The 23896-nt window shown below is 44.2% G+C and overlaps 1 protein-coding gene across 2 annotated transcripts; it reads right to left on the bottom strand.

Annotated features, from left to right (window-relative positions):
- Positions 1–480: 480 nt before the first annotated feature.
- Positions 481–23364, bottom strand: epha2b (eph receptor A2 b). Of its 2 annotated transcripts, none has more exons than XM_084917106.1 (17): positions 23172–23364; positions 22378–22457; positions 20287–20935; positions 9702–9857; positions 8997–9341; positions 8683–8810; positions 8217–8388; positions 8044–8140; positions 7260–7315; positions 7025–7150; positions 6089–6286; positions 5927–5988; positions 5554–5763; positions 5297–5446; positions 4980–5173; positions 3959–4114; positions 481–2586 (listed from the first exon to the last, which is right to left on the bottom strand). In XM_084917106.1, exons 1-17 carry the CDS (start codon positions 23335–23337, stop codon positions 2478–2480), a joined length of 3054 nt encoding a protein of 1017 aa, XP_084773232.1. In that variant the 5' UTR covers positions 23338–23364; the 3' UTR covers positions 481–2477. The 2 variants fall into 2 exon arrangements, with proteins under 2 accessions (XP_084773232.1, XP_084773233.1); XM_084917107.1 differs by having other exon boundaries at positions 6101–6286.
- Between the last annotated feature and the right edge of the window lie 532 nt (positions 23365–23896).

Genomic DNA, 23896 nt, shown 5'->3' with positions numbered 1-23896 from the left:
TAACCTCCTTTCCCACTGCAGCACTTTAGACAATTGCAAAACCTGGACTTTTTTTTTTTTCCTGTCAGTCTGTTCTGATCGTTGTCCTGACACAGTTCAATCCAAGCTTTAGCCATCACAGATGGCCTCACATCAGACTCTAGAATACTTTGGTACACAGCAGAATTCATGGTTGACTCAATGACTGCAAGTTGGTCACGTCCTGTGGCTTCAAAACAAGCCAAGATCACGACTCCTCCATGCCGTGTTCGCTGATGATCAGCTCATCGACTTGTTGCATCTGGCTTTTACCTACCCTCATAATTCCTATGGAAGCAGTAAGGGTGTTCTTAGTTTTTCACAGGACTGCATAGAGTCCAGTGAAAACTTTCCTTTTCACATGACTGTAAAATTTCACAGCACTACACATCAGATCATTTCCCAAGTAATTAAATGCCACGTTACACTCAAATAAGATTTTAATAAATGCAGGAATCAGAGTTAAATGTGAGATTTTTTTTAATGTTGATTAGATCATATAACTCCTGTAAAACATTTTCAGGAGCAGCCTTGTAATCCATTTCCACAGAGTTCGTCGAGCACTTTTTATTACAGTTTCCAACTCTAGAATTAAAAACACCCAATAGCATCAGCATACCCAGGTGGGTGTAAAAACATTATGGCGTCTTTTAAAAGACACATTCTTCTGCTTGTTTTAATGTCCATCATGCAACAGGCTTTGCCAAACTCAAGACTTTGTTGCATTTGCGGAGCAATAAAGGCAGTAAAAAGAAACCAGGAATGAAAAAAGGGACATTACAGCTTTTTTTTTTTTTTTTTTAATTACTGACAATAAGAGAGCAAGCTCCAATTATAAACCCAGCTCAATGTTTATCAGGATAAATAAATACAAGTTCAAAATAAATACACTATTAAATACAGTATAAAACAACAGGCACAAAGGGAGGAAATTGCTCTTTGATGAAGGTAGAAAGCAAAAAAAAGTAGGAGATGCTGCTTTGGAAAGTGATGAACTTAGAAAAATAATCCGTTTGGTAGTTGGTAAATAGCGAAATCATGAAAACTATACAAAATGTAACTGCAATCAATAAAACACAGTAATAAAAAAAATCCCTTTTCCAAAGATGGGTGTCTAACTGCTACAACAGAATCATAGATACACTTTGAAAATACATTAAAAATTCAAGTAAATGAAGGTGTACATCAGTAACACAACGCATTGCAGTCATCAATTAAAGCACTGGGGCACACTGTCCACTATCCACTACTTACTACATTATAGAGCCGCTTCTTTTATATAGACGGAAGCAAACTCTCGCTAAACTCCTAGAAAGAGGCACTTTAACAAAAAAATAAAGTCTTTAAATGTCGGAGATCAAGCAACTGTCTATTCATAGAGCTTCATCCAGTCAACGTGTTACCCAAACCAACAAGAATATGAACGAATGTCTGTAAAGCTTTTACAAAACTAAAGGAGACATTGAAATTGCAAACCAAACTATTATTTAGTGTGAAATTGTCTCAACCACAACCACTCATTATTTAATCCTCCCCATTTTTTTTCCCAGGGTATGTTTTTTCTTTTTCCCTCTTCGTTTGCCGGCACACTACAAACAAACGTGCTGCATTCCAATAGAAACTTTTGAGTGGAAACTTTTGAGTGGAATTGCAAACTATTGCAATTCTTGATTCTTCGATCCAAGTGCTTCATTGTAGGTTTTCGTTCCTATAAACTAAGAGGGGGGGGGGATTCTGTACACATAGAGTACCTCAAATATGTCCTCTCTTTTTCTTCTCATATAAACATCATTTATAAGATTATAGCTTAATTTCTGCACACAGCCAGGAGGCGGCCAGTAAAAACACAAGGTCCATCTGTGTTTACGCACCCAGGCAACACCATCTCTTTAACTCTGGGCCAGCTCAAGCTCATTTCAGCCACTGCTGCGCTCCGTCCTCACCGGCCGGCCTAACAGGAAATGGAGCAAGGTGCCAATTAAAGGAAGATTTTGTGACATCACTGCCGACCACAGTCACAACAAAAAGGCTGATCACACCTTAACTGTGCCTTCGCTTGTTTGTTTGGTACTGGATACAACAAGCTCAGGGTACGATTTGTGTAAAGCATTCCAAGGAGTAGACTGTTTTATGAACCGTAAATGGAAAAAAAAAGATAGAGAAAATAAAGATAAAATTGCATCTGTACAGAAATTATAGATAGTAAAAAAATAGATATTCAAATATACACAGTCTACTTGATATATTTGTCGGTGTGTATTTGCTCCATTCCCTGTAGATAAGAAGAAATCAGAAAAAATGTACAGTAAGCTTGTCTTATTCAGTCAGCCTGAAAGGATGGCACAGTCCTCTTGATTCTGATGATCCCAAGCCATCCCCGCAGTAGTGCTCCAGCTCCGTTTAGAGTTCAAAGGGCTGCCGGCTGCAGTGCCTGATTTGAATTCCCTTCATTATAAGGATCACACTGCAAACACGCTCAGTGTGCTGGTCTGGTCCTTTAAGCCCAAGATGCTGTAGGCAATTCTTTTCAAATGTCCAGGCAGCCTCACTCCAATGTTCTTAATATCCCTGCAAAGGACACACACACACACACACCGAGAAGGATATATAAGAGAAGCGCCACATGGATTTACAGTCTGGCCACATTCCAACACTTTTCACGCACATCCTTCCTGCCTCTCGAGCCTTGAAGTAATCACTGACTCATTCGACGTGATGAAATGCCAGCCCGGAGCTGAACCGATTCATGCCTACGTGGGATGCTTTCCAAGTGTGCAGTCTGCCAAGGCTTTGATTGATCTTTCATAAGAAAAATAAAAAGGACATCACAGGGGGCTCGACGAGCGCACGACGCGAACCTGCAAAAGCCCTGCAACGCAGCAACCTAAAGTCAAAGCCTTAATTACAGCCTTAATTACTTAACAAGGATTCTCCCTGCTGACGATGAATCAGTTGTCTGGCAAGCAGAGGGCGCGTTGTAAATAACTGCTGGTTTTCCAAGAGTGCTACCAGATGCCCCGAGATGGAAACATGGGGCCATGAAATCACACCATACTGTATGACAAATACTTCAAAAGGGTTTGTCTCTGCAACACAGTCTGCCCATCTTCCCAAGATCAAGACCTACATATATACATTGTGGCAGAATGGGGTGTGGAGGGGTTTATTTTTGGTTGGTCATGTGGTTAGAAAATGCTCTGGCCCTCGTTATAGACCTAAAGCAACCTTATACTATATGCTTCACTAAGCCTTTCTTCCCGAAACGTTGAGTTCATCTCATTAAATTACCCCTTTTGTAATCGGGGGAGTCAGGGAAGATCTAATTGCCTCAACCATCTTGTGATGAGTTCAGGGAGTACTTTCTGAGCGCACCTCTTCAATCTCTCCAGAAATCACATCCATCCATTTCAATTCAGTAATCTCCTCTAGTTGCTGCTCCTCTACAGCCTATTCCCTCCTCCCCCACTCTTTCCCCTACTTTAATGTTGAAGAAGCCACAAAAGGCCTCCGATCTAAACGGGCAAAACTGGCGGTTTGTTAGGGGCTCGAGTAAAAGTGCCGTCCAGGGCAGCGGGTGTGATTGGGTGCAGGGAGGGAGGAGAGAAAGGATGGAGGAAGGCAAGAAAAATAAGAACTGCAGTAACCACAAGCCACCACCATCAGCCGACCACAAATGAGCCCCACTTCTTCTCCTTCCCTCGATTAAATTTTCCATCTCAAACATTTCTTAAGTTGTAACCGAGGCTGGCGATTATATTGAGTGCAAACTATTTTGCTGGCTGTTAAAACTTAACATCTTTGGGAAAACAGATACATGAACTGCCCGAGAGAAGTCCGTCAGGGGCTGGGAGGAAAAACAAGTGTGCAATTTTTGGATCTACAATCTTAAAACCTGTGAGCAAATAAGATAACTGCTACTTTAATATCATGTCACACTTACTCAGTTTTCATCTGCAGGACTTGTTCCATGGTGACAATCCCGGCGCAGGTGAAGTTCTCGCTGTACTGGCTCATCTTGATGGACTCCAGCCATTCAGACACCGACCTGAAGGGAGAGCCATCTGAGCCGCTGGTGCTCGGCAAGCGGATGGATACGCTGGTAAAGTAAAATGGATCCAAATGATAATAATCAGCAGGCTTTCCCCACAACAAAGGCTGATGACTGAACTGCAATTACTGTGCAGGAAACCAGTGATAAAAACCAGTTGGAGGAGTTGGGGTGAAAGATAGTGTGGCATCCTTTGTCCTTTCTCACCGTTTCTGGCTCTAATGCTTTTTCACAAAGGTGAAAGTATGTATTCTCACACACAAAAAACATCAAAAACAAAAGAACGAAAAACAACTAAAAAAATCTTTAGCACGCATAATTCTTCCATTAGCCCAGCAGCAAAGGTGTCAGTGTGTCCTGATGTTTTTAAGTATAACATCTTAACACTGCCACTGCCACAGTTGACCCTAAACATCCTGCAATTTTGTAAAATTAAACTTAATGGTTGAGCTGCTGCCTAAAGCTTTCTTTTGAAGCTAGGAAAGGTTGAGTCTGAAGTCAGACGGCCAACTCTGAGCTGAGCGTCGAGTCAGATTAGTCACGTTTTAAAACGCCTGTGACAAAAGTCAGTCAAACTGTTTAAAAAAAAAAAAAAAGAAGCCTTGATTTATTAAATAAACTGAGTCATTTCCCTGACAGACTTATTAATAATGATGTGCATAGTCTTCAATGCACATCGCATGGCTCCGTCTTAACATCTAGCAGAAGGGAAGCTGAAAGAGCTCAAAGGACGTTTACATAAATGAGACAGAAGGAGGGAAAAAAAGTAATTTATATTATTATTGTATTGCCAAATGTTTTGGTTAAAGGGCTCTTTCCAAGAACTGGTTGCTGATAGTGGCAGCCACTGTAGAGTCAGCGCTAGAAAAATATGCACTATAAGCCCTCTGCCTAGTGTTTAAATAAATCTTACCGTGGGTCAAAGTCTGCAATGGTCTTCAGGGACTCTGGGCTGCGCAGCAGCTTGTCCAGCAGGCTCACTATGTCTCCGAAACGTGGCCTCTTGGCGCGATCCTGGAGCCAGCACTGCAGCATCAACTGGTAAACGGCTGAGGGACAGTCCATAGGTGCCGGAAGCCTGAAAGCTTCATTGATGGCCTTCATCACCTGGAAACAGTTGATCTCATTAGCCCTTTTTTTGTTTGTGTTTTCTCTTTAAAGTGGCAGGGTTCTTCAAACTTTGTGGTCTTTTTTTTTTTATTCTATGAAGTTTGCTTGTCTGGCACATACCTCGTGGTTGCTCATGTCCCAGTAAGGTCTTTCTCCAAAAGCCATAACTTCCCACATGACTATGCCAAAACTCCACACGTCACTAGCCGAGGTGAACTTCCTGTATGCTATTGCCTCTGGAGCTGTCCAGCGAATCGGAATTTTACCTCCCTATGCGAGAAAAAAAATGTTAAAAAACTGTAAGAAACAGATCTTTAAAACATGGTAAGATGATTCTGGCTGGAGAAAAGTTCTCAGGAAGGCCCACATCTACTCACACTTGTGGTGTACGTCCCCTCAGGATCATCCTCCAGCACCCGGGACAGGCCGAAGTCAGACACTTTGCACTCCATGTTGTTGTTGACGAGGATGTTGCGGGCAGCCAGGTCTCGGTGGACGTAGCTCATGTCAGAGAGGTACTTCATGCCTGCAGCGATGCCACGCAGCATGCCCACCAGCTGGAAGGAAGAAATCTCACCATCATGGTCCTGGTGTAAGAAACAAAACAGTTATTATAATAACTTAAAAAACAAAACAGAAAAAGGATCAAACTCTGAACTTCAGAGCTCGTTCTTGTGTTTTTAACAGCTTCTTTGTGGCTATACTCACAGAGATAGTTGCATTAGTAAAAACTGTATGTTGTGGACTTACCCTAAGGTACCTATCCAGAGCTCCATTCTCCATGTATTCAGTTACAATCATGGCGTGTTTAACTGCACAAAGAAGCCACCAAGAATAATAAATTACACATCTTTCCATTGCACCAAAACAACTGAAACATATAAAACTTAGAAAAGAAGCGGCCAAACTCACAGAAACCCTTACATTTGGTAACCACTCCCTCTAGGCGAATGATGTTCTGGTGGGAGAACTGGCCCATGATGGAGGCCTCGCTCAGAAAGTCCTGCCTCTGTTTCTCGGTGTAGCCAGGCTTCAGTGTCTTGATAGCCACTGCCACCTCTTTCCTCCCCGGCGCTTTCAGAATACCGCGGTACACCTCGCCAAACTCCCCTGCAACAAAAAAAGAAAAAACACCATCACTCAGACACTTGAGTTGAAAACTAGATGCCCAATATTGGAACATGCATCTGATACATCTCAAGATTTTACCCACAGGGGTTTTGGCTGTGCTACAGATTGAAAATGAGGAAGTCTGTGCGGCTGTTTTGCCCGGGGCTCTCTCATAGAGGTGTGTTCTCAGAGCCTAATTCTCTGTTGTTGTTTTATTAGCCTGTAGTTCAGGGTGGTGGTGGGGGGTGGGCATGGGAATCAGCTGTCACGAGAGGAGAACGGGTGGGGGGCACGCGGTCGTGGGAAGCGGGTGTTGGAAAAGACCGTTTGCTTACAGGGTAAAAGGTGGTCGCAGTTGAGTAAACGTATCATCATGTGGGGCAGAAAATGGGGGAAAAAAAAAAAAAAAAAAAAAAAAAGAGCCGTCAGCGCTCAGGAAGGTGCTCTGATATCGTTCCAAAACACCGTTCTTGCAACAGTTCCTTTTTTGTGTAAGTGTGCTGTCAACTTGAGCCACGATAAAAAAGGTGCCACAGCCAAGACGTTACAATAAAATGTCTCAACTTGTTGTGTAAGCCTGACGGATGTTAATCTCACTGAAGTAACCACCGTCAGTCACCCTGCTAAGCTGTGGAAAATGCACAATGTAAACAGCGAATTTGGGGGATTGGAAAAAAATCTTTCAACGTCTCAGAGCTAAGACCCACAACAGACCGTCTCAGCAGGGCTGTCACTCACCAGCTCCGATGACTTTCTGTTTGGTTATGTGGCTGGGGTGGATTTCGGTGGCAAACTTGAGGACGGCCACGTTGGGGTCCTCGTATGTGTGTGGATCCACGTAGGTCTTCAGAGGCTTCAATTGTTCTGGAAGCGACAACAACAACAAACACTGTTATTGTAGGTCGACAAATAAATCAAGTCAATTCATTGAAATGAGACAGAAAGGTGGGAGAATTTTTTATTTTTTTTTTACCTGGGGTGGAGAAGTACGTGTCCTCTGGTCCTTGCCTGGTGTGAGAGTTCCTTTTTCTAAAAACAAAACAAAAAAAGGAATAAATAAATAAAAAAAAAATCCATCTGCAAATTAATGCCCTACTTTATCTCTTTATTATTTCCCTCCTTTAACATCAAGAGCACATGGCAACCTTTGTAGCAATTTTTCTTTTGCTCTGAGGCTTTCAGAAGGATACCAACACTGCTGCAATGCATCCATTCAGAAAGAAGTGGCCCTTTGATAGCGGCTGTCGATAGGCTGTGTTTGCAAAGCTGATTTAAAGACTGAAAGACAGATGAGCAGGCGGGGAGGGAGGGAAGTAGACAGGCGGGCTACAGTACAATCTGCTACAGCAGAGACCCAGGTCACCTTTGACAAAGTACCCGTGGCCTGGTGCAGAAAGAACCAAGCCCCTCTTATCACCAACAATGTACCACTCTGGGCAAATTTCCTTTCAAAGGCCCCCCCACTACCCACCCAACACTCACTAGAATATCACCATTGAGCAATGACAAGGCACATTCAACGCAAATTCCTCGCCAGTGAATGCTGGGACACAAATCCAGATAAATAGAAAGAGAAAGCTGGCTAAAGGAAGAGAAAAAGTGAGAGGTGAGGAGAGATGAATGCGGGGGCCATTTGGAGGCCCCTCAAAAAGGAAAAGCAGAAGAATGAGGGAGGAAGCTGGTGGAGGAGGACTTATTCTGACCGATTAGCAGACAGAAAGTGGAGGGAAGGGAAGCAGAGCGGGACGTTTACTAACCGTCTGTGGAAGAAAAGGAACGCGAACACTACGATCAGCAACATCGCCACCCCAACTGCCGCCACTAATAAGACTGTGTAGTTCTGAGACGGGCTTCCTGGAAGAGGAAACGAGGTTAGACGCACACATCTGCATGAAACTAGTGAAACTTGTAGAGGGATTCTGCTCCGTACCTTCAGTCAAGGTCTCGAAATGCTCCTCCATTCTGGAGCCTTCGGAGTTGTCATCGCTGCCGAGGGCCTGCACAATGAACAGGTAGGCCGTGCCCGGGGCCAGATCTTTGATTTGCGCCGAGTTCTTGTCGAGCGTGAGCACGGTGTAGGTAGTCTTATCAAGGTTATCATCCTGGGAGGCAGAGGAATAAATGTGATCTAAGCAGCCAGTGTTACTGCAGAAGACATGATCCTGCAGCCATTTATAGCATTTAAATTAGTGGCTTAAGCTTATGGCCAAAATGGTGATGTCTGATTTTGAACATTTATGCCTCGTGATGATAATTATGAATACTCAAAATAGATCCAGTGGATCTGTTATTTAAACAACATGTGAAACACACATACACTGACACAAAACCAAAATGATACATAAGACAAAGTTTGATTTCAGGGCATTCCTGGTGAGAAAACAAAAGATGCTCACCTTCTTGTGGTAAGTTAGTTTATACCGGATGTGAAGCTGGGCACGTGGTCGAGGGGATACATCCCAGGAAAGAGCCAGGCTGCTGGAGGTCCGTCCCACCAGTCGCATTGTGGTAATTTGGGGGGGATCTAAGGAGAGGGTAGAGAATATTAGGGTTTTTTTGTGATGTGAAAAGATGAGAGGATATAAGAAACAATAGATAAAATAATAGTTAGACTTTAGAGATAAAATCCGACAGTTCATCTTTCAACCTGTGGAGCTGTCGCTACCTCACAGATAGCCCCACATTGCTGCTTCATATCAGCTGCGCTCACCTGTGTAGTGCAGAAATATGGTGACATTGCTCCTGGATGCTGGCCGCTGAGCCTCGCTAGCCAACTGCGACACGCCGCTGTGCGCCTGCACGATGAAGGTGTAGTTGAGGTGAGCTTCCAGCTCGCTCACTGACACCCTGGCCTCAGTCAGCTTCGTGCTCCCCGGCTCATAGCGAACTTTCTCCCCACAGGGCTGACACACAACCCCATCGCAGCGCTGGCATTCCACGCTGTAGGTGATGTCATTACGACCTCCGGTGTCTTCAGGGGAGGTCCAGGAGAGGATGAGTCTTCCCACGGAGGGCTGACGGACAGCCGAAAGATCTCGTGGTGCAGAGGGGGGGCCTGGTGAGCACAGGTTTGAAATGCATGCAGCATTAAGAGCAACAAAGAAGAGAAGCACACGATGCCAGATGTGTGGGATTTTTTTTTTCCAGCTATGACTGGAAATATACTTTTTTTTAAGAAAAGAAGTTTGATAAAAATAACTTTTAAACATGTCCGGTGTCGGCTGAAAGTCATGCTGCCAGTTCAAAACCATAAACACACCCCTGCACATCCTGAAGGATTCACAGTCACTTTTAAAATGTCTGTTTTCATTACACACTGGAAAGGTCGCGTGTGGAAATGGCACTGGTTGCACTGGCCGAGTAGCAAACACATCCTCATTTCAAATGTTTCTTTTTTTTCTTCCACGGGTCTCACCTGAGCAGGGTCCAGTAGAGGGGTCGGTTGGGGCCCGGAAGAAGCCATCCTTGCATGGACAAAGCACAGCACCATGTTCCAGCGTATCGGTGTTGGCAGGACATGGCTCACACGCGTCACTCGATGCTTCCGCTTTGAAAGAGCCAGGCCGACATTCTGCAGAGACAAAGACGACATTTGCATAAGCAGCAGAACAACAAATGACTTCAGGCAGCATCCCAAATGACAATGCAAAGCTAGTTTCTCCAGACCTTTCTACACCCGTCAATAGACCAGCAATGCTGTGAACTTTTGACCTCATGTGCAACACAATCAGGCTAAGTTGACATGTCAAGACTAAAAGTCACATTTATACAGGGCTCAGTAATTTGCTGGTTGCAGACAGGGATTGATCAAACCTTCCAATTAGCAGATGACCTGTTCTACCTCCTGAGCCTCAGCCACCTCCAAGTGAAAGATATTTTGTAGGGAAAACATGTGCAAGAGTTTGCATGGTGCTGGCTCTACTTATTAAAATACTCATGAGCCCAACCCAGCCTGCACTCTGCCCTTTACTTCTTCAACCACTAACGCCTCCTCCCTCACTCCACTGCTGGCTTCTCACAGTCTCTCAAAGCACAACCAGTTATGCCACATTTGACGATACTTAGGTTTTCAGTGCTGCAACGGGAGAGAGGAATGGAAGCAACAGCTTTCATTAAAAACACCAAGAATCAGCCCAAAACTGCATCCGCGTGCGCCTGACAATCCATCATCTCTATTTTTTTTTTCCTTTTACAGAACCACATGCAGATCTTTGAAACTGTATCGCTCAGATAAGATGACACCCGATTTCACACGTCCAACTCTGAATAAAGAGACGCAGGTAGGGGTCCAGCTGTGCGTAGCCGCGGTGAAATACGAACTTAATGTGGTGTGAAATCTCAGAGAGAGCGTGCCATAAAGGGGAGTGAAAACGAGATGGCTCCCCATTAACTCCGCGAGAGCATTCCAACGCCTGCTGCCGCTCGTGTCCTCACGCCGTTGCACATTCATCCACACACGCGTTCATGTGTGCACCGAACACATGCACAAAATACACATACATGTATGCAAAGCACAGCCTTGGACACATGGGACAATCTGACATCAGAACAGGGATTATGTCCACTGCCTGTCACCTGTTCACATCCCTCTGCTAAGTCAGTTCAACTACACACACACACACACACACACAAAAAAAGACATCTCTGCCTTTGTTCCAAGTTGTATTCCTGGAGTAAATAGCTAATGACAGACCTTTACATTTTCTCACTTGTAAAGGTTCAAGTGATAAAAAAAAATTCAAAAGAGATGCTAGAAATAAAGAGATCAGACAATGTAAGAACCCTTCATGATATTCAAAGACTGTGGTTAACGCCGCTGACAGAGGAAAAGCAACAAAACATTCAAATCAAAGGCAAAATGTACGTGTTCCAACAGGGGCGACTTATAAAGGAGAGCCAAGGATGCCGATAAAATCATATTCACGGAGAATTCTTTCACTGAGGTTGAAATGAGTCAAAGTTTATCTGCAACCTACAAGTGCCCACACACACACAGAAGACAGACAGCACATGGCTGTGGCTCTGTTTAAGATATATCAAGGGGATTTCCTCAATAAACCGTAGATTTCACTCCAGCTTCGCTTGTTTTTTTCTCGATCTTTGCGGGTTGGGAGCTGCGCTGCTGTGAACGGGTGTGTGTGTTCTATAAGGATTAGACAGAAAAAGATGCTCAGCTTGAGGTATTTGTTGTTTTTTTTAAAGTTTGGCCAACAGACTTACGCGTTACTCAATCCTCCCTCAAGACAGCGCCTCGTTTCTGTCTCAGCCAGCTGTTTCACCAACAGCTACTGCTACTCATTAACGCAGACGAGGCAAGAGGACAGGAGAGGCAGGAGAGAGGTGGTGTGAAGGGGACAGAAGAAATACTGTATCCTGCTGAGGACTGAAGAAAAGAGGGGAGAAAGAAAGGAGACGGGGCAGGGTGAACTCGCTCATTGAGAAGGGGGAACAGCTGCTGCCTCAAACCCCGATTCATACCCCTACCTCTCCTCCTCGTAATCCCCAAATTCCTTCCTCCTCTCCTTTCTCTCCTCCCGGTCGCCTCTAAAAAGCCTCCCAGCTAACCCATTAACATTGCTATTCACCGCTGACCAACAGGCAAAGAGAATGCCATGCCATTCAAGTGCTGAAAGAAGAAAAAAAAGAAAAGAAAAAAAAACCAAAACATACAAACAACCAAGCGCTGCAGATGGGAATAGCCGGAATGCCACATGGCAACTGAAAAGAGGAGGACTAGCCTCTTTTTGGCGCTACAGTGCCGGCTGCAATGCATCGTGGTCAGGCCTGCGGAGATGATGGCCTTACTCTGCGAGTCCCCTCTATAATCAAGATGCATTCCAGCGCACACCACCCAACAGGAGGCCTGTACCAGAGCGCCTTGAGAGCAGATTCATTTTCAGCCCAGGTCTCTGCTGTAACAAAAAAAGGTCAAGGAGTTTGTGTATCATGAACATTTGAGTCATTGTGACGGTAAATGAAAGTAGATGATTCTCTGCTGAGGTATTTGATGAGAGGATTCCTCGACAAAGGAGAAAAGACCGGTGAAAGACAACTTCCTTGTTCCACAGAGAAGGTGGAGAGAGGGGCTTTGGATTGTTGCTGGACACAACAGGAAACAGGAAGTGTGAGACTGACGCAGACTTCCTTCCTAAAGCAGCCAATCAAAGCATGGAAGCATAACGGGAGCGTGACCAGGAGAAGAACCGCCGCTGTGGCTACCAGAGACCTGAGACAGAATAATAACCCAAAAGGAAGCCAGAATGTGTTGACCCAACACGAACAGAGGCACTAAACCCACAAAGAGAGGGGGGGGCTCCTTAGATGAATGATCGTGTATACAAATGTCTCTCAGCCAGCTTCTTCAGAGTTGAAACATTTCACAAAGTTAGACTGGCCATTTTTTCCCCTCCCTGTAGCTACAAAGAAAGGAACTGTTTGTCATTTGAGAGGCCCCGTGTGCCTCGAGTGGCTCTGTGTTTGTTTATTGAGAGTGAGTGCAGGGGCCCGCTACATTGCTGGGAGCCTGAGTGGCTCTGGAGTGGGAGCCTCCGATGGCCACCCCATAAGGCTTGTCAGCTGAAGTTAAGATGGATGGAGACGCCAAAATGATGAATGCGCGGTCGGAAAGATGGATGAATGGGTAACATGGTGGCTCAACAACAGGAATCGGCCCTCAGGACTCGGGCAGCACATGGTAAGGGGAAACCCCCCTGGTCCCCCAACAATTGAAGCCAGTGCAGGGCTTTTTAAAGGCAGTAAGGTCATGTCTGCCTCAGGGCAATTGTGAGTTAAACTGTGCATGGCTTACAGGGAGTCAGTGGCCAAGTAAAACAAACACATGCTCGCAGTGAGGAGGAGGAGGGAGAGAGAAAGGATAAATTCAGAACTACAGCCAGTGAACAGAAAAGAAAAAACATCTTGCAAAAATAATACCAACCAAGAAATAAATGCAATGTCTAGATCTTAATCAGAACGGCTCCCCGAGTATAACTGAAGGCATTTTCTTGTACCCTTGTCTTCTTATTACACTCCCCATCCCCCTGTTTTTCTCCACCTTGGGACAAACCTGTAATTGCAATATGTCATGTCATTTTGTTTGTATGTAGGGTGACAACATGCCATTAGCATTTTGGGGTACTCGGAGGTAGTGGAACAATGGGGGTCTGTGTTGGAGGAGGTGAACTGGTAATATGAGCTGGGGTGAGGGGGTCACGGAGGTAAAGGAGGGGAGAGCAGCAGAAGGCAGTAAAGGTGTAAGGGCTGAGAGCAGAGTGTGCATGTGTGCATGTTGGGGGGGTGGGGTGGGTAGAGAAGCATTAGTCAAAGGGATTAGCTGACCAATGGAGCAGCTGTAAGGGCATTACATCTGTTTTACAATTGCTCTCAGGCTTTCATCTGGGGTTGCTAACAAACACAATAAATTCCCCGATCTGCTTTCGCCTCTCACTCCCTTTGTCCACCCAGATTCACTGACAGGAGGAGGAAAACTGGGAGAGAAAAGTCGAGTCAAGCAGACACGAAATGTGCTCAGCTTTTCTAAGGTTTTGCAGATGCATCGAAGAAACCAGTACTGGTTGAGGTGAGCCAACACAGACAGCTTCCAGTGGTTTTCCGCAAAGCTGCTTGGTAGAGCCAGACGACCAGGTGGCAAACGCGACACCCGTTTTACTACACCACAACAAGCCAACAGGTAACACGCTGGATGCTGATCACTGTCTGCTTCCTGGCTAGGGGAAGTGGCCAAAATGAGACCGAAATGCACCAATAAACAATAAAGGTTATCAGGGAGGACAACGAAATGGAAAGCGGCTGAGCAAGGCCGCTCGGCATCGACCGACAATGGAAAGCCCTGAGCCAACGGGTTGGGGAGTCACCAAGGGATTAGGTGACCTCCGGTTTCCGCTGTGGGCTCGTCCTGTTAGCAGTGAAGGGCGGGTGGGTGGTGTGTTGTGCTTGGGGGAGGTGGGGGTGACTGACTGACATGGGGGAAGGAAAGTGCTGACCTCACACACCAGCAGTACAATACAATGCGCTTCACATCGGCTCCTACACACACACACAGCCTGCAGGCTCAGGAATGTCACCAAGAGGAAATATGTCCCAACTTCCCCACCACAACCAACACACACACTAAAAAGCTAAAAATTGCTAAGGGTCAGTTGTTTGGGCCAACGGACATTTGGAAACTAAATAAGGCGACTGCAAAAACAAACTGGTTGTGTTGGTCAGAATGTTGAGGACTCCGATTAAAACTGCACTAATCAATTTTTTAAAAATACATTCACAGCACTACGTGTAAATGAAAAACACTTGTTTGTCATGACGAACACGAAAAGTAAACACTTCCCGTTAGTTCTAAAGAACCTTTTTCCCCCCCGTTTTTCACTCATTGTTTTGGTTTTCCATGACATGAGGATTGCTGAACATCCAAAAACTAGCATTGTTCTCAGTGCCTCAATGTTCATATAATTATTTAATGATAAATAATAAAATACGCACGGAAACCACTTGTGCTAATTACACTGTAGATGCAAAGCTATACATTTTGTAGGTTTCAAAAAGTGGGCTTCCCTCTCATGTGCCTCACAGTTGTTTGCTCCACTGCCTACTAACTCCTTCGTTTAACTTGGACAACGTGTGAGACTTTGGTCTTTAATTCTGCAGCTCAACTGACTACAATTGCATTTTTCGCTTAGCTAAACCTTAATGTGGCTGCCATATTGTTACTGTGCACATCTAAATGTTTCGGAGGCAGGAGGTCTGCCTACAATTAAAATCATTAGAACTCACTGAATTTTCAGCAAGTGTTTTAAGTGGTTAGTACTGTATGCTGGCCTTGAGAGTTCAAACACACTGCAAATTAAGAAAAGACCAACAAAGAGAAAAAAAGCTGCAAAAAGTACACAAAATACAACGGAAGTTGAATAAAACTCAACGGAAATAGAAAAAAGGCTGTGCAGAAAAACTCCCAAATTTTGGGGGGAGAAAATAATGTGATGGAACAGCTGTGGAAGTAAGCTAACAGGAAATGGCTAATAGCAAACATGCATCTATGGTATTATATGAATTAAAACATGAATTACCTGCAACTTTTTCGCCCTCACAAGGTTAGACGCAACTGTTCTGTCACATTAATGTCTCCACAAAAACACTGTTGAGTTTTATTTAACTTCCATTGTGTTTTTCTATTTGCTGGTGTTTTCTTGAGTTGCAATTGGTTTGACCTCTCAGGGCCACTGTAGGGTTAGGTATTCACCTCAGATTTTTTTTTTAAAAAGTATATACATATTTTTTAAAATAAAATCATGAAGTGCCCCACACTCGACCGCAACACCAGTCACACTTTTTAAACCACAGTAGTATGATTAGCTGCAGTCCACATTAAAAACTTGTGCTACATTTTCTGTCATCTTGTTTGAATTAACTGCCAGTGTTCTGCTCGCTACAAGCGTGGCCCAACAAGACTGTGCATGACACCACTTGAAAGTCCACCCCCACCCCCGTTACCTAACCAGCTCACTCAAGTTCAGCCCGCTAGGCAGACGTTAGCTTGGCGTAAGATCTGAGAAATCCAAAGTAAATCAGTGTAATCACAGTGGGTTTATAGCCAAGGTTATATCTAGACTGTGCATCTAAATGAACAGCATTGTCCAACGAGTTTGTGACTTAAGCAATTTTTCCCCCTTTTTTTCCCCCTATTTTGGAGATCAGCCACAGGGATCAAAGGTTAAAGGAGTTTGGTAGAGCAGAAAATTTCAGTGTGGGGATTATCCTGCAGGAGTGAGATGATTCCATTGTGTAAAATCCACTTTAACCAGCTAAATGAAATCCCTGTCATCTTGAGGAGTGGTGCCGTGTTCACGTCTTTGCACAGTCACCATCAGATTGAGTGAAATTGCACAACACCTTTGTTTTAATAAGTCTGCAGTCACCATGAGGAACCAGCTGGCTCTCGGCGCAACCAGATTAAAAGATTTACATCTACTGAAGTGTCTCTGACATTTTAGATTGCAAATGCCAGATCAAGTATTTTGTTTTTAAATATTTTACTTCCATCAAATGTTTATGGCTTAACCATTACATGAAGCCAGTTGTTTTTTCCTCTCCCCGTCCACTAAAAACTCTCCCATTGGCAGACTTGTTCTAATTTAGCTTCTATTTATCTTTACGAGCCACTTGCGGAGAAATGTATTTATCAAGGGCTGAGATGAGAATTGTACACAGTCTAAATAGTCCCATCATAGCCGTGTGAAACGGGATGTTTAAACTCTATTGGTGTCATATTCATGACCTGAACCCCGGCCAGTAATAACAGCCACTCAGTGATTTCACAGGAGACATGAACACAAGACGTGGAGGAAAGACTTTTTGTTTGTCTGTAAGTTTATTGTACTTGGGGCAGCTTCTGCAACAGTGCGCGTTTCGGGAGTAAATTGCGATAAAATTACGATGCAAATAATCCGCTGAGATAAGAAACTATTAAATAAATACGAGATGAGAGGGTGGAAAATTGAGGCTAAAATAGAAAGACTCTTCAGGGACAGGCAGGATGTTGGGAGAGAGGGGGCAGAGGACGGCAAAAAGAGAGATTGCACAAAGGCAAAAAAGCAAGCATAACCAGTAGTTACTCTGCTTAAAAAGACTAAACACACCCAAGTCAATTACTACCCATACAAATCACTCACCACAGCATGCAGTCACAATTACAACAGTCACCAACTGTTTGTTACATCAGCTGAGGACGAGCTCGGAAACACGGACTCAGAGAGCAGGAGGTGGGGGGGAGAAAATGGTTTACTGGAACCTTTTTGGAGAGAGGAGTCGGAACTTTACTGGAACTCGGGGGAACAGTTGTTCCACCGAAAGTGCCCTCAGCAGTCCAAATATTCCACACTGCGTGTCTTTTTCTTTTTCTATAGCGTCTTCTGTAAACCATAATATGGGATTAGGCCTTATTTGTTGAGGCTTTAGAGCGACCGATGAGGTGTGGACCAGGGCACTTAGACACAAAAACCAGAGGACCAGCTGTGATCCTTTGAGGTGCAACGGGTATGCCGTTGCATTGTGCCAGGGAGGACTGTGGGTAAGGAAGGGCGTGATCGGCTGCAGAGGAAAACTGTGTCAGTGTCAAAAGTGAGTCACAAGGGGAAAGTGTTGAGGTTTAAAAGACTGACCAGGTAATTGAAAGAAAGTTGTGATTTTTTTCCCCCCACAGAATAAAAAAAATCAAAGTTTATTTCCACAGCATCCTGATCCATAGCAGATGGTGAAGGGAAACAATCAAAGAAAGCTTCCTCGGTGCTCTATTTACAGTTTAGATTAAGTGGGGTTTTTTTAAATACAATTTATTGAAAATTTTTAAGCATTAAATAAAAAGCTTAATTAAAAAAAAATGTAAAAAGAGATTTTATTTATTTTTATTTTTTTTACAAAATATACACTTGTAAAGTATCTAAAAGTGTCCCAATTTTAAAAACCAACCCCCCCCCCCCCCCCCAAAAAAAACAAAAAACAAAAAAAAAAAAACATCTTGTCAGCCTTGCTGACTCATATGATTTACAACCAGTTCATAAAAACGTTTACAATAACTGCTCTAAACACTCAGTGCAGTGCAGGAAGCGATGCGTTTTATCTTCAGGGTCTGTTTGCTCGGTTCTGTCGTTACGATGAGCATCGACGGCCACCAAGAGAACAGCGCCACACACCAAATAGAAAAAAGAAAAAACAACAACAAAAAACCTCAGAGGTTTAAAAAGAATAAAAAAAGGGGGGGGGGGGGAGAAAAGAAAAGGGGAAAAAAAATCCCTGCGGTACAGTTTGACAGAGAGTGATCTCCAAGCCAAAAAAGTACCACAGTGAGGAGCTGTGATGAAGAGACGGGAGACAAAAACCAGATGAAGTCACGGGTTTCTACTTTAACAGGTCCCACGGGAGGAGCGAGGAGTCATAAAAGTGAGTGAACACATCGCCGAACATGGAAAACTTTCAACCCAAGTACGAAAAAGCGCCACAATTGAAGTTTTGTGGTTTCTCCCGTAACAGCGCTCCACACAGGAAAGAAGCGGGGAGAATGATTAACTGTGCGTCGGTAGGATATTCCACTTTAAGCTCTCTGAACCATTCATCTTGGCCCACACTGCAGCTCTGTGATTCATTTCCACCTTCATCTGCAACTGCCCTCATGCATCTTAGGCCTCTCATTTAACTTCATCCTGGTAGTTTTTTTCCCCCTTGGGGGGGGTTCTTTGTTTAGTCATCTTTATGTGAGGGCTCGACCCGGAGCTGCTCTTCCCCCTCCTGGGAATTCCACAGGTCTGGAGTAATGCTGGAAGGCTCCTCCTCAGCAAACCGATCAGGAATGTATCAACCACGAGGGAGAGGAGGTGGAGGTGTGCTCCACCGGCCATGCGGTGGGAAACACAGCACTCCATTGTTCTCCTACCTTTACATTCCTCTCCTCTCTCCATTTAAAAAAATAAAAAAAATCACGCCCCCTCCTCTAAACACAGCTTCTCGCTTTTGCATGACCCCTCTCTCTCGCTCATTCCTTCCTGCTTCTCCTCCCTAATCATCTTACCTGCCACTTTCCTGCAGCTAAAAATGATCTACTGACAGAAAACGTAATCGCTTTTAAAACAGCGCTTTGCCACTGGTGGGAAAACTAAATGGGAAAGTAGATCTGTTACAGAGCCACAGGTGGATTTACAACCGCTGCCCCCAAATGTCTTTCAGATGACGATTAGAGGTATTCATACCCGTATACGAGTGATTCGGGTCAGGCATGTGGGTGGGTACGAGCAAGTGTCACGAGCAGCAGAGAATGAGGCTCCTGAGTCTTCAGTTACGGAAACGGATCTGAACAGGTCCTTGCATGCCGGGCTGTGCAATATGTTCATATACAGTGCTAAAGTCAGACACACACACCCCACAGTGGAAGCTCAGTAAATCTGTGACAACAGAGGGAGGAGGATCAAGACATGGATGCAGACAGGGGGACATGCAGCCAACTTGCCCGTTCACACATAAGAGGAGGGCTTCAGCGCTCTGTGACGCTTGATATGAACAAAGTGAGTGAGGCTCAAAAAGCTTCCTCCTGCCGCCTCCCACTTCCCCCCCCTCCCCAAACCATCTTTAAAGATGCTAATCCATCACAGTACAGTAGCCTCCCGGCTTCTTTGATCACTTTCAGTCACTCTGACAGCCCTCACCGCATTAATAAAACTCTTCTTTTGCAGGACTTTAGGCACAACTGCACCACAACTACAAAGGCAAAGGGACAGATGTATCACTGGACGACATATCACACTCAAAAGATAACGAGAACAGGTGATAATGAGGTGGCAGGAAATCAACCTGATGCAACATGCTGTAAGCCCTGAACCATGAAAGGCCATGTGCTTGAGCAAGACTTTAAAATATGTGATTTGAAAGCTGAGCGTGACTCCAACCAAAAGGTTTCTTTATTTAAAAGATATGTTTTCAAATATTTTTTGTTACCAAATGAGATTCACCAGCGATGAAAAATGAATACGTCAAGTACAACCTGACTCGAAACCTCTTCTCCCAACTTAAGCCTCCATATCACAAAGGCTTTAAAGTGCTTCACATGACTCTTTCCTCAGAACTGCACATCTTAGTCATAGTGAAACCCAAAAACACTTTTCCTAATTTTACAGGTATCAGTTCAAGGTCAGGGATAATGCCAGGGCATGTACAAGTAGGCCTCAACATTCCTTCCATTGCAAAAAAGAACCATGTTAGCCAAAGGCAGGATTCCACTGAATTACAATAATAATACCCATCATGAAGATCCACACTCTGCCATCCAGGCCTGTTTTACACCCCGTGGCAATTAAAATAAAGGTAAACAGTGACTAATGCTGGATGGGTGCTTTAAAAAGCACACTCTCCTGGGAAGCGAATCCTGGTTTACACCCAGACGAAGCGCCTGTAGACAGAAAGACTTTGAGAATTCCAGAGACTCAATCGCATGTGCTCACCTTGACATGCGTCTTTGACCTCTTCGTAGCCCGGTTTGCACTGGCACTGTCCGACCTGCACCGCCCACTTCCCTTCCTCGGTGCAGTAGATGCGAGGTGACTCCTCACTGGCTGCGTTATCCACGCATACCCCGCTCACTTTCGTAAGTGGCTGGTTCTCACCTCCGGCCACCGTCTCGGGGAACGTGGCAAGATTCTGTACGGTGCCCGGGCAGGTTTTGTAGAAGACCCTGACGGAGAGAAGAGCGATGCAGGCTCCGATGTCTTGAAAGGCCAAGTAGAAACCTTTTCGAGACAGCCCATCCACCACTCGCGTCTCTGTGTTGATGTGCATTTCATTTTTGCCGGTGATCTCATCCGGCGCTATGGTGGCCACCTTCTTAAACTGGCTCTTGCGGAAGGTGGTGCCCACATCTGCATCCGATTCGGACGTATAGAGGTTGAAGGTTTCCTTGCATACTAACGAGGCTCCGTCGAAAGAGTTGCAGTCGCGTACGATAAACTTAAGTTCCACAAAAACCCGCGAGGCCAATGGATGCCGCTGGATGAAGGTGGTGCGCAGCCAGTTGTCCTGCTCACGCTCCTCCACGTTGCAGATGGAGTACGTGTAGAACTGAGAGCCATTTAGAGTCCTCTGGACAACCTCCCACTAAAGAATAAGAGCACACACACACACACACACACACACAAGCGAAAAAGGTTAAGAGGTACGAACACCGAGCCCTGGGCAGCCCATAAGCATGTGCAAACCAAAACTACCAAGACAGCAAAGGAAAAAGGCTCCATTGCACTCCTCATAAGGGTTCAGCTATTGTACTACTGTATGAACGGTATGAGTGTGTGTCAGGGAAGCCATGCTCCACAAATTGCTAATTACTCCCTGTGAATATTTTTACAGCTTCACAGCAATAACACATTTCTGGGACATGGAAAACTGCACTTTACGAGCAGCATAACAATACAGCAAACCTCAGGGGCTGATGAGCATGAGCATTTCTGACATTGCAAAGATACCAAATTATTTCCAATTCTTTCTTCTTTTTTTTCCCCCCTCTGGCTACTTGTTGGCATGTTCCCCAAATAGCTTTGCTGCTTGCATATTAAATGGTGCCACAAATATTTCTGGTGAAAAAAAAAGTGACAGCAAGTTTTAACAAAACCTTGGCTCCTGAGAAACAACTGGCCCCACGGAGACAGAGGCTGTGGTTTAGTCTCTGCATGTAGCCCTGTCCTATTAATTAAAAAATAAAAAAAAATGTGCTTAGCTGGCCGATTGTGTGGCTGTGCATATAAACTTGATGTGCAGCAGCAGAACCCACACATCTATAAAACAGCTGAGGGGCCCTTAAAACACCTGAGGCTGATTAATGAAAAAGTGAAACTTATGTAAAGGTTTTATTTCTTTTCTTTTTTCTCTTCAAGAAATTTGGGTGAGCCATCACAAACGCGCCTGCACATGCCTTTGACTCATCAGTACATGAAATGAAGCCATTTGCTGTGAATTTGCATGAGCCTGACTGGTCAATTACTGTGAAACTGCAGCCCAATCGGAAGGCATTATATGTTTCTAGTACACTGGTGTAATAATGTGCCGGGCACTGCACTAAATGTAGACGTTTACGTTTTCCCCTCCATCCTAAACCCATCCTCTCCAAAAAAAAAATAGAGAGGCACCACATGCTGCAAACTTTAAAAGTTAATTGCTCTCTGACATACAATTCTGGAGCTGAAGCCTTCAAACCACAAGAAGCCACAAGTATTCCCAGTTGAGCGCTAGCAGCTATTCTGTCTGCCTAAGCTTTTGGTATAGTCCAGACATGCTTGGATGCAGTTCCTGATAGGATCCTGCTACTCTATCGCATATAAGGTTAACTGATTTTCATAAAAAAAAAAAAAAAACTAAACATACACACACAGCAGCCGCTCCACATCTAACCACAGGAGTCAAATAGTCAAATGTCATCAAATTGGAGGGTCTACATTCAGCTGGAGCCTTTCCGTGCATTTTCTCCATGCTGATTTGTCCTTAAGGCAAATTCCAACAGGAAACGTGGGAGCTGGAGGAGAAACCAGAAGCAGAGCTTTACTCACCCCGGTCTTCTCTCCCTGATCTAAGGGCCAAGTCAGCCAGCCCAGTTCATCTCCTGACGCCCTCATGTCCAAAAGCACTTCTGTGGAGACACGAGAACAATTTCAGTAAGTGAGAATGCACCTATTTTAAAATATATATTTATCCAGAAAACATTTTGTTTGGTTTGAAATAAGTAAAAATATTAGACTTTTGATTCCTCAGAAGAGATATCTGTAAATAAGAAGCCATGAATAAGTTGGAGTTTTGCTCTTAGACTAAAGAAGCGATCAGATTTTAGTTAAATAAGAGCGGCAGCTTGCTGCATGAATATTAGACGTTTCATTTGCCACATGCCAGCAAACTTTGATATACTCGAGTCAGCGTGTTGAAATAATTATCATTTCAACACGAGTCAGCGTGTTGAAATCTATTATTCCTCTTTTAATATAGAGAAGGAGTGGGAGGGGGGAAAAAAAAAAATCACTAAAATTGTGACAGATTTCACCTGCTGGTGCGACGTGGTTTACTGCAGCGCATACGAAGTCTCAGCATTGCTGATGGTTAATAATCAAACCAAACTCCGGGAAGTTCTTTTTTTTATCCAAATAAAACATTGAAATAAAGAAAGAGACAGAGCAGTGCAGGACTGTCATAAAGCATGAAGAATATTTCCTGGTTGTTAAAAAAACAACAACTTTTAAGTTGGTGTCCCGCATGGCACGCGTGCTTCCCTTAAGCAAAATCTCACAGACAGATTTAATGCAACCAGGTTTTTAAATGATTTGCTTTAAAAAAAAAAAAAAAAGTCACTCACCTTCTTTAGTTTGTATTGTAACAAATATGCCATTGAGAAGTACGTACGAAAACAAATAACGTTTGATTCCACCAAAGAAATCCATTTGGAAAAACTTTTCCTTCCTCTCTCCGCTGCTGGGCTTGGCTGGGACTCTGAGAGGTGAGCACAGCTTGCTGCAGCTCATTCACAAACAGCACGATACGTCACGGACTCCGCCCGCTGGAATGTGTGTTTGTGTGAGTGAGTGTGTGTGCATGGTGTGTTTAGCGTTTCCAGAGGTGGGAGTGAAAGGCAGTGGGGTGGTGAGTCACTTAGGGACTGTTGGACATTTCATAATTACAAACGAACCATCACGAACATCTCGAAGAGCTTATCATAGTTAGTACAGCCTGGTGCAAGTTTCCAGAGAAAACCTGAAATATTTCTGTGCGCAATCAACCTCAAATTGCACTAAAAGGGCAAAGCACTGTTAGCCTCTGGGAGAGAGGAGGGTTAGAGGACAGAACTATTACCCTCCAATGAAAATTACATTAGTAATAATTGTTTTAATATTTCCTAATGCTGTTAAAAAAAACAACAACAGAGCATCCAAGTCTGCATTATTGAAAGTTACATCATTTTACTTTGCACACACACAAAAAAATAAATCACAAAACTCCCCAAACCTACCAGGGTCAAAATAGATGCTAATAGTCAGCTTTTTTTTAAAACACATGTCTGCTGAGCAATTCCAGCTCCTTGTT

Source organism: Perissodus microlepis, chromosome 20, assembly GCF_051167445.1.
Source record: "Perissodus microlepis isolate ML-2025 ecotype Zambia chromosome 20, ASM5116744v1, whole genome shotgun sequence".
Classification (NCBI taxonomy): domain Eukaryota; kingdom Metazoa; phylum Chordata; class Actinopteri; order Cichliformes; family Cichlidae; genus Perissodus; species Perissodus microlepis.
Note: the sequence above shows the minus strand (reverse complement) of the source record. Positions and strands in the feature narration are given on the sequence as shown.

Excerpts from the sequence above, each read along its gene's own strand:
- epha2b (XM_084917106.1), bottom strand. The coding sequence starts at position 23,337 with ATGAGCTGCAGCAAGCTGTGCTCACCTCTCAGAGTCCCAGCCAAGCCC. Across the intron at positions 8,811-8,996 it reads CATATTTCTGCACTACACAG|ATCCCCCCCAAATTACCACA; the intron begins GTGAGCGCAGCT and ends CCCTCTCCTTAG. Across the intron at positions 5,447-5,553 it reads AGGGGACGTACACCACAAGT|GGAGGTAAAATTCCGATTCG; the intron begins GTGAGTAGATGT and ends TTTCTCGCATAG.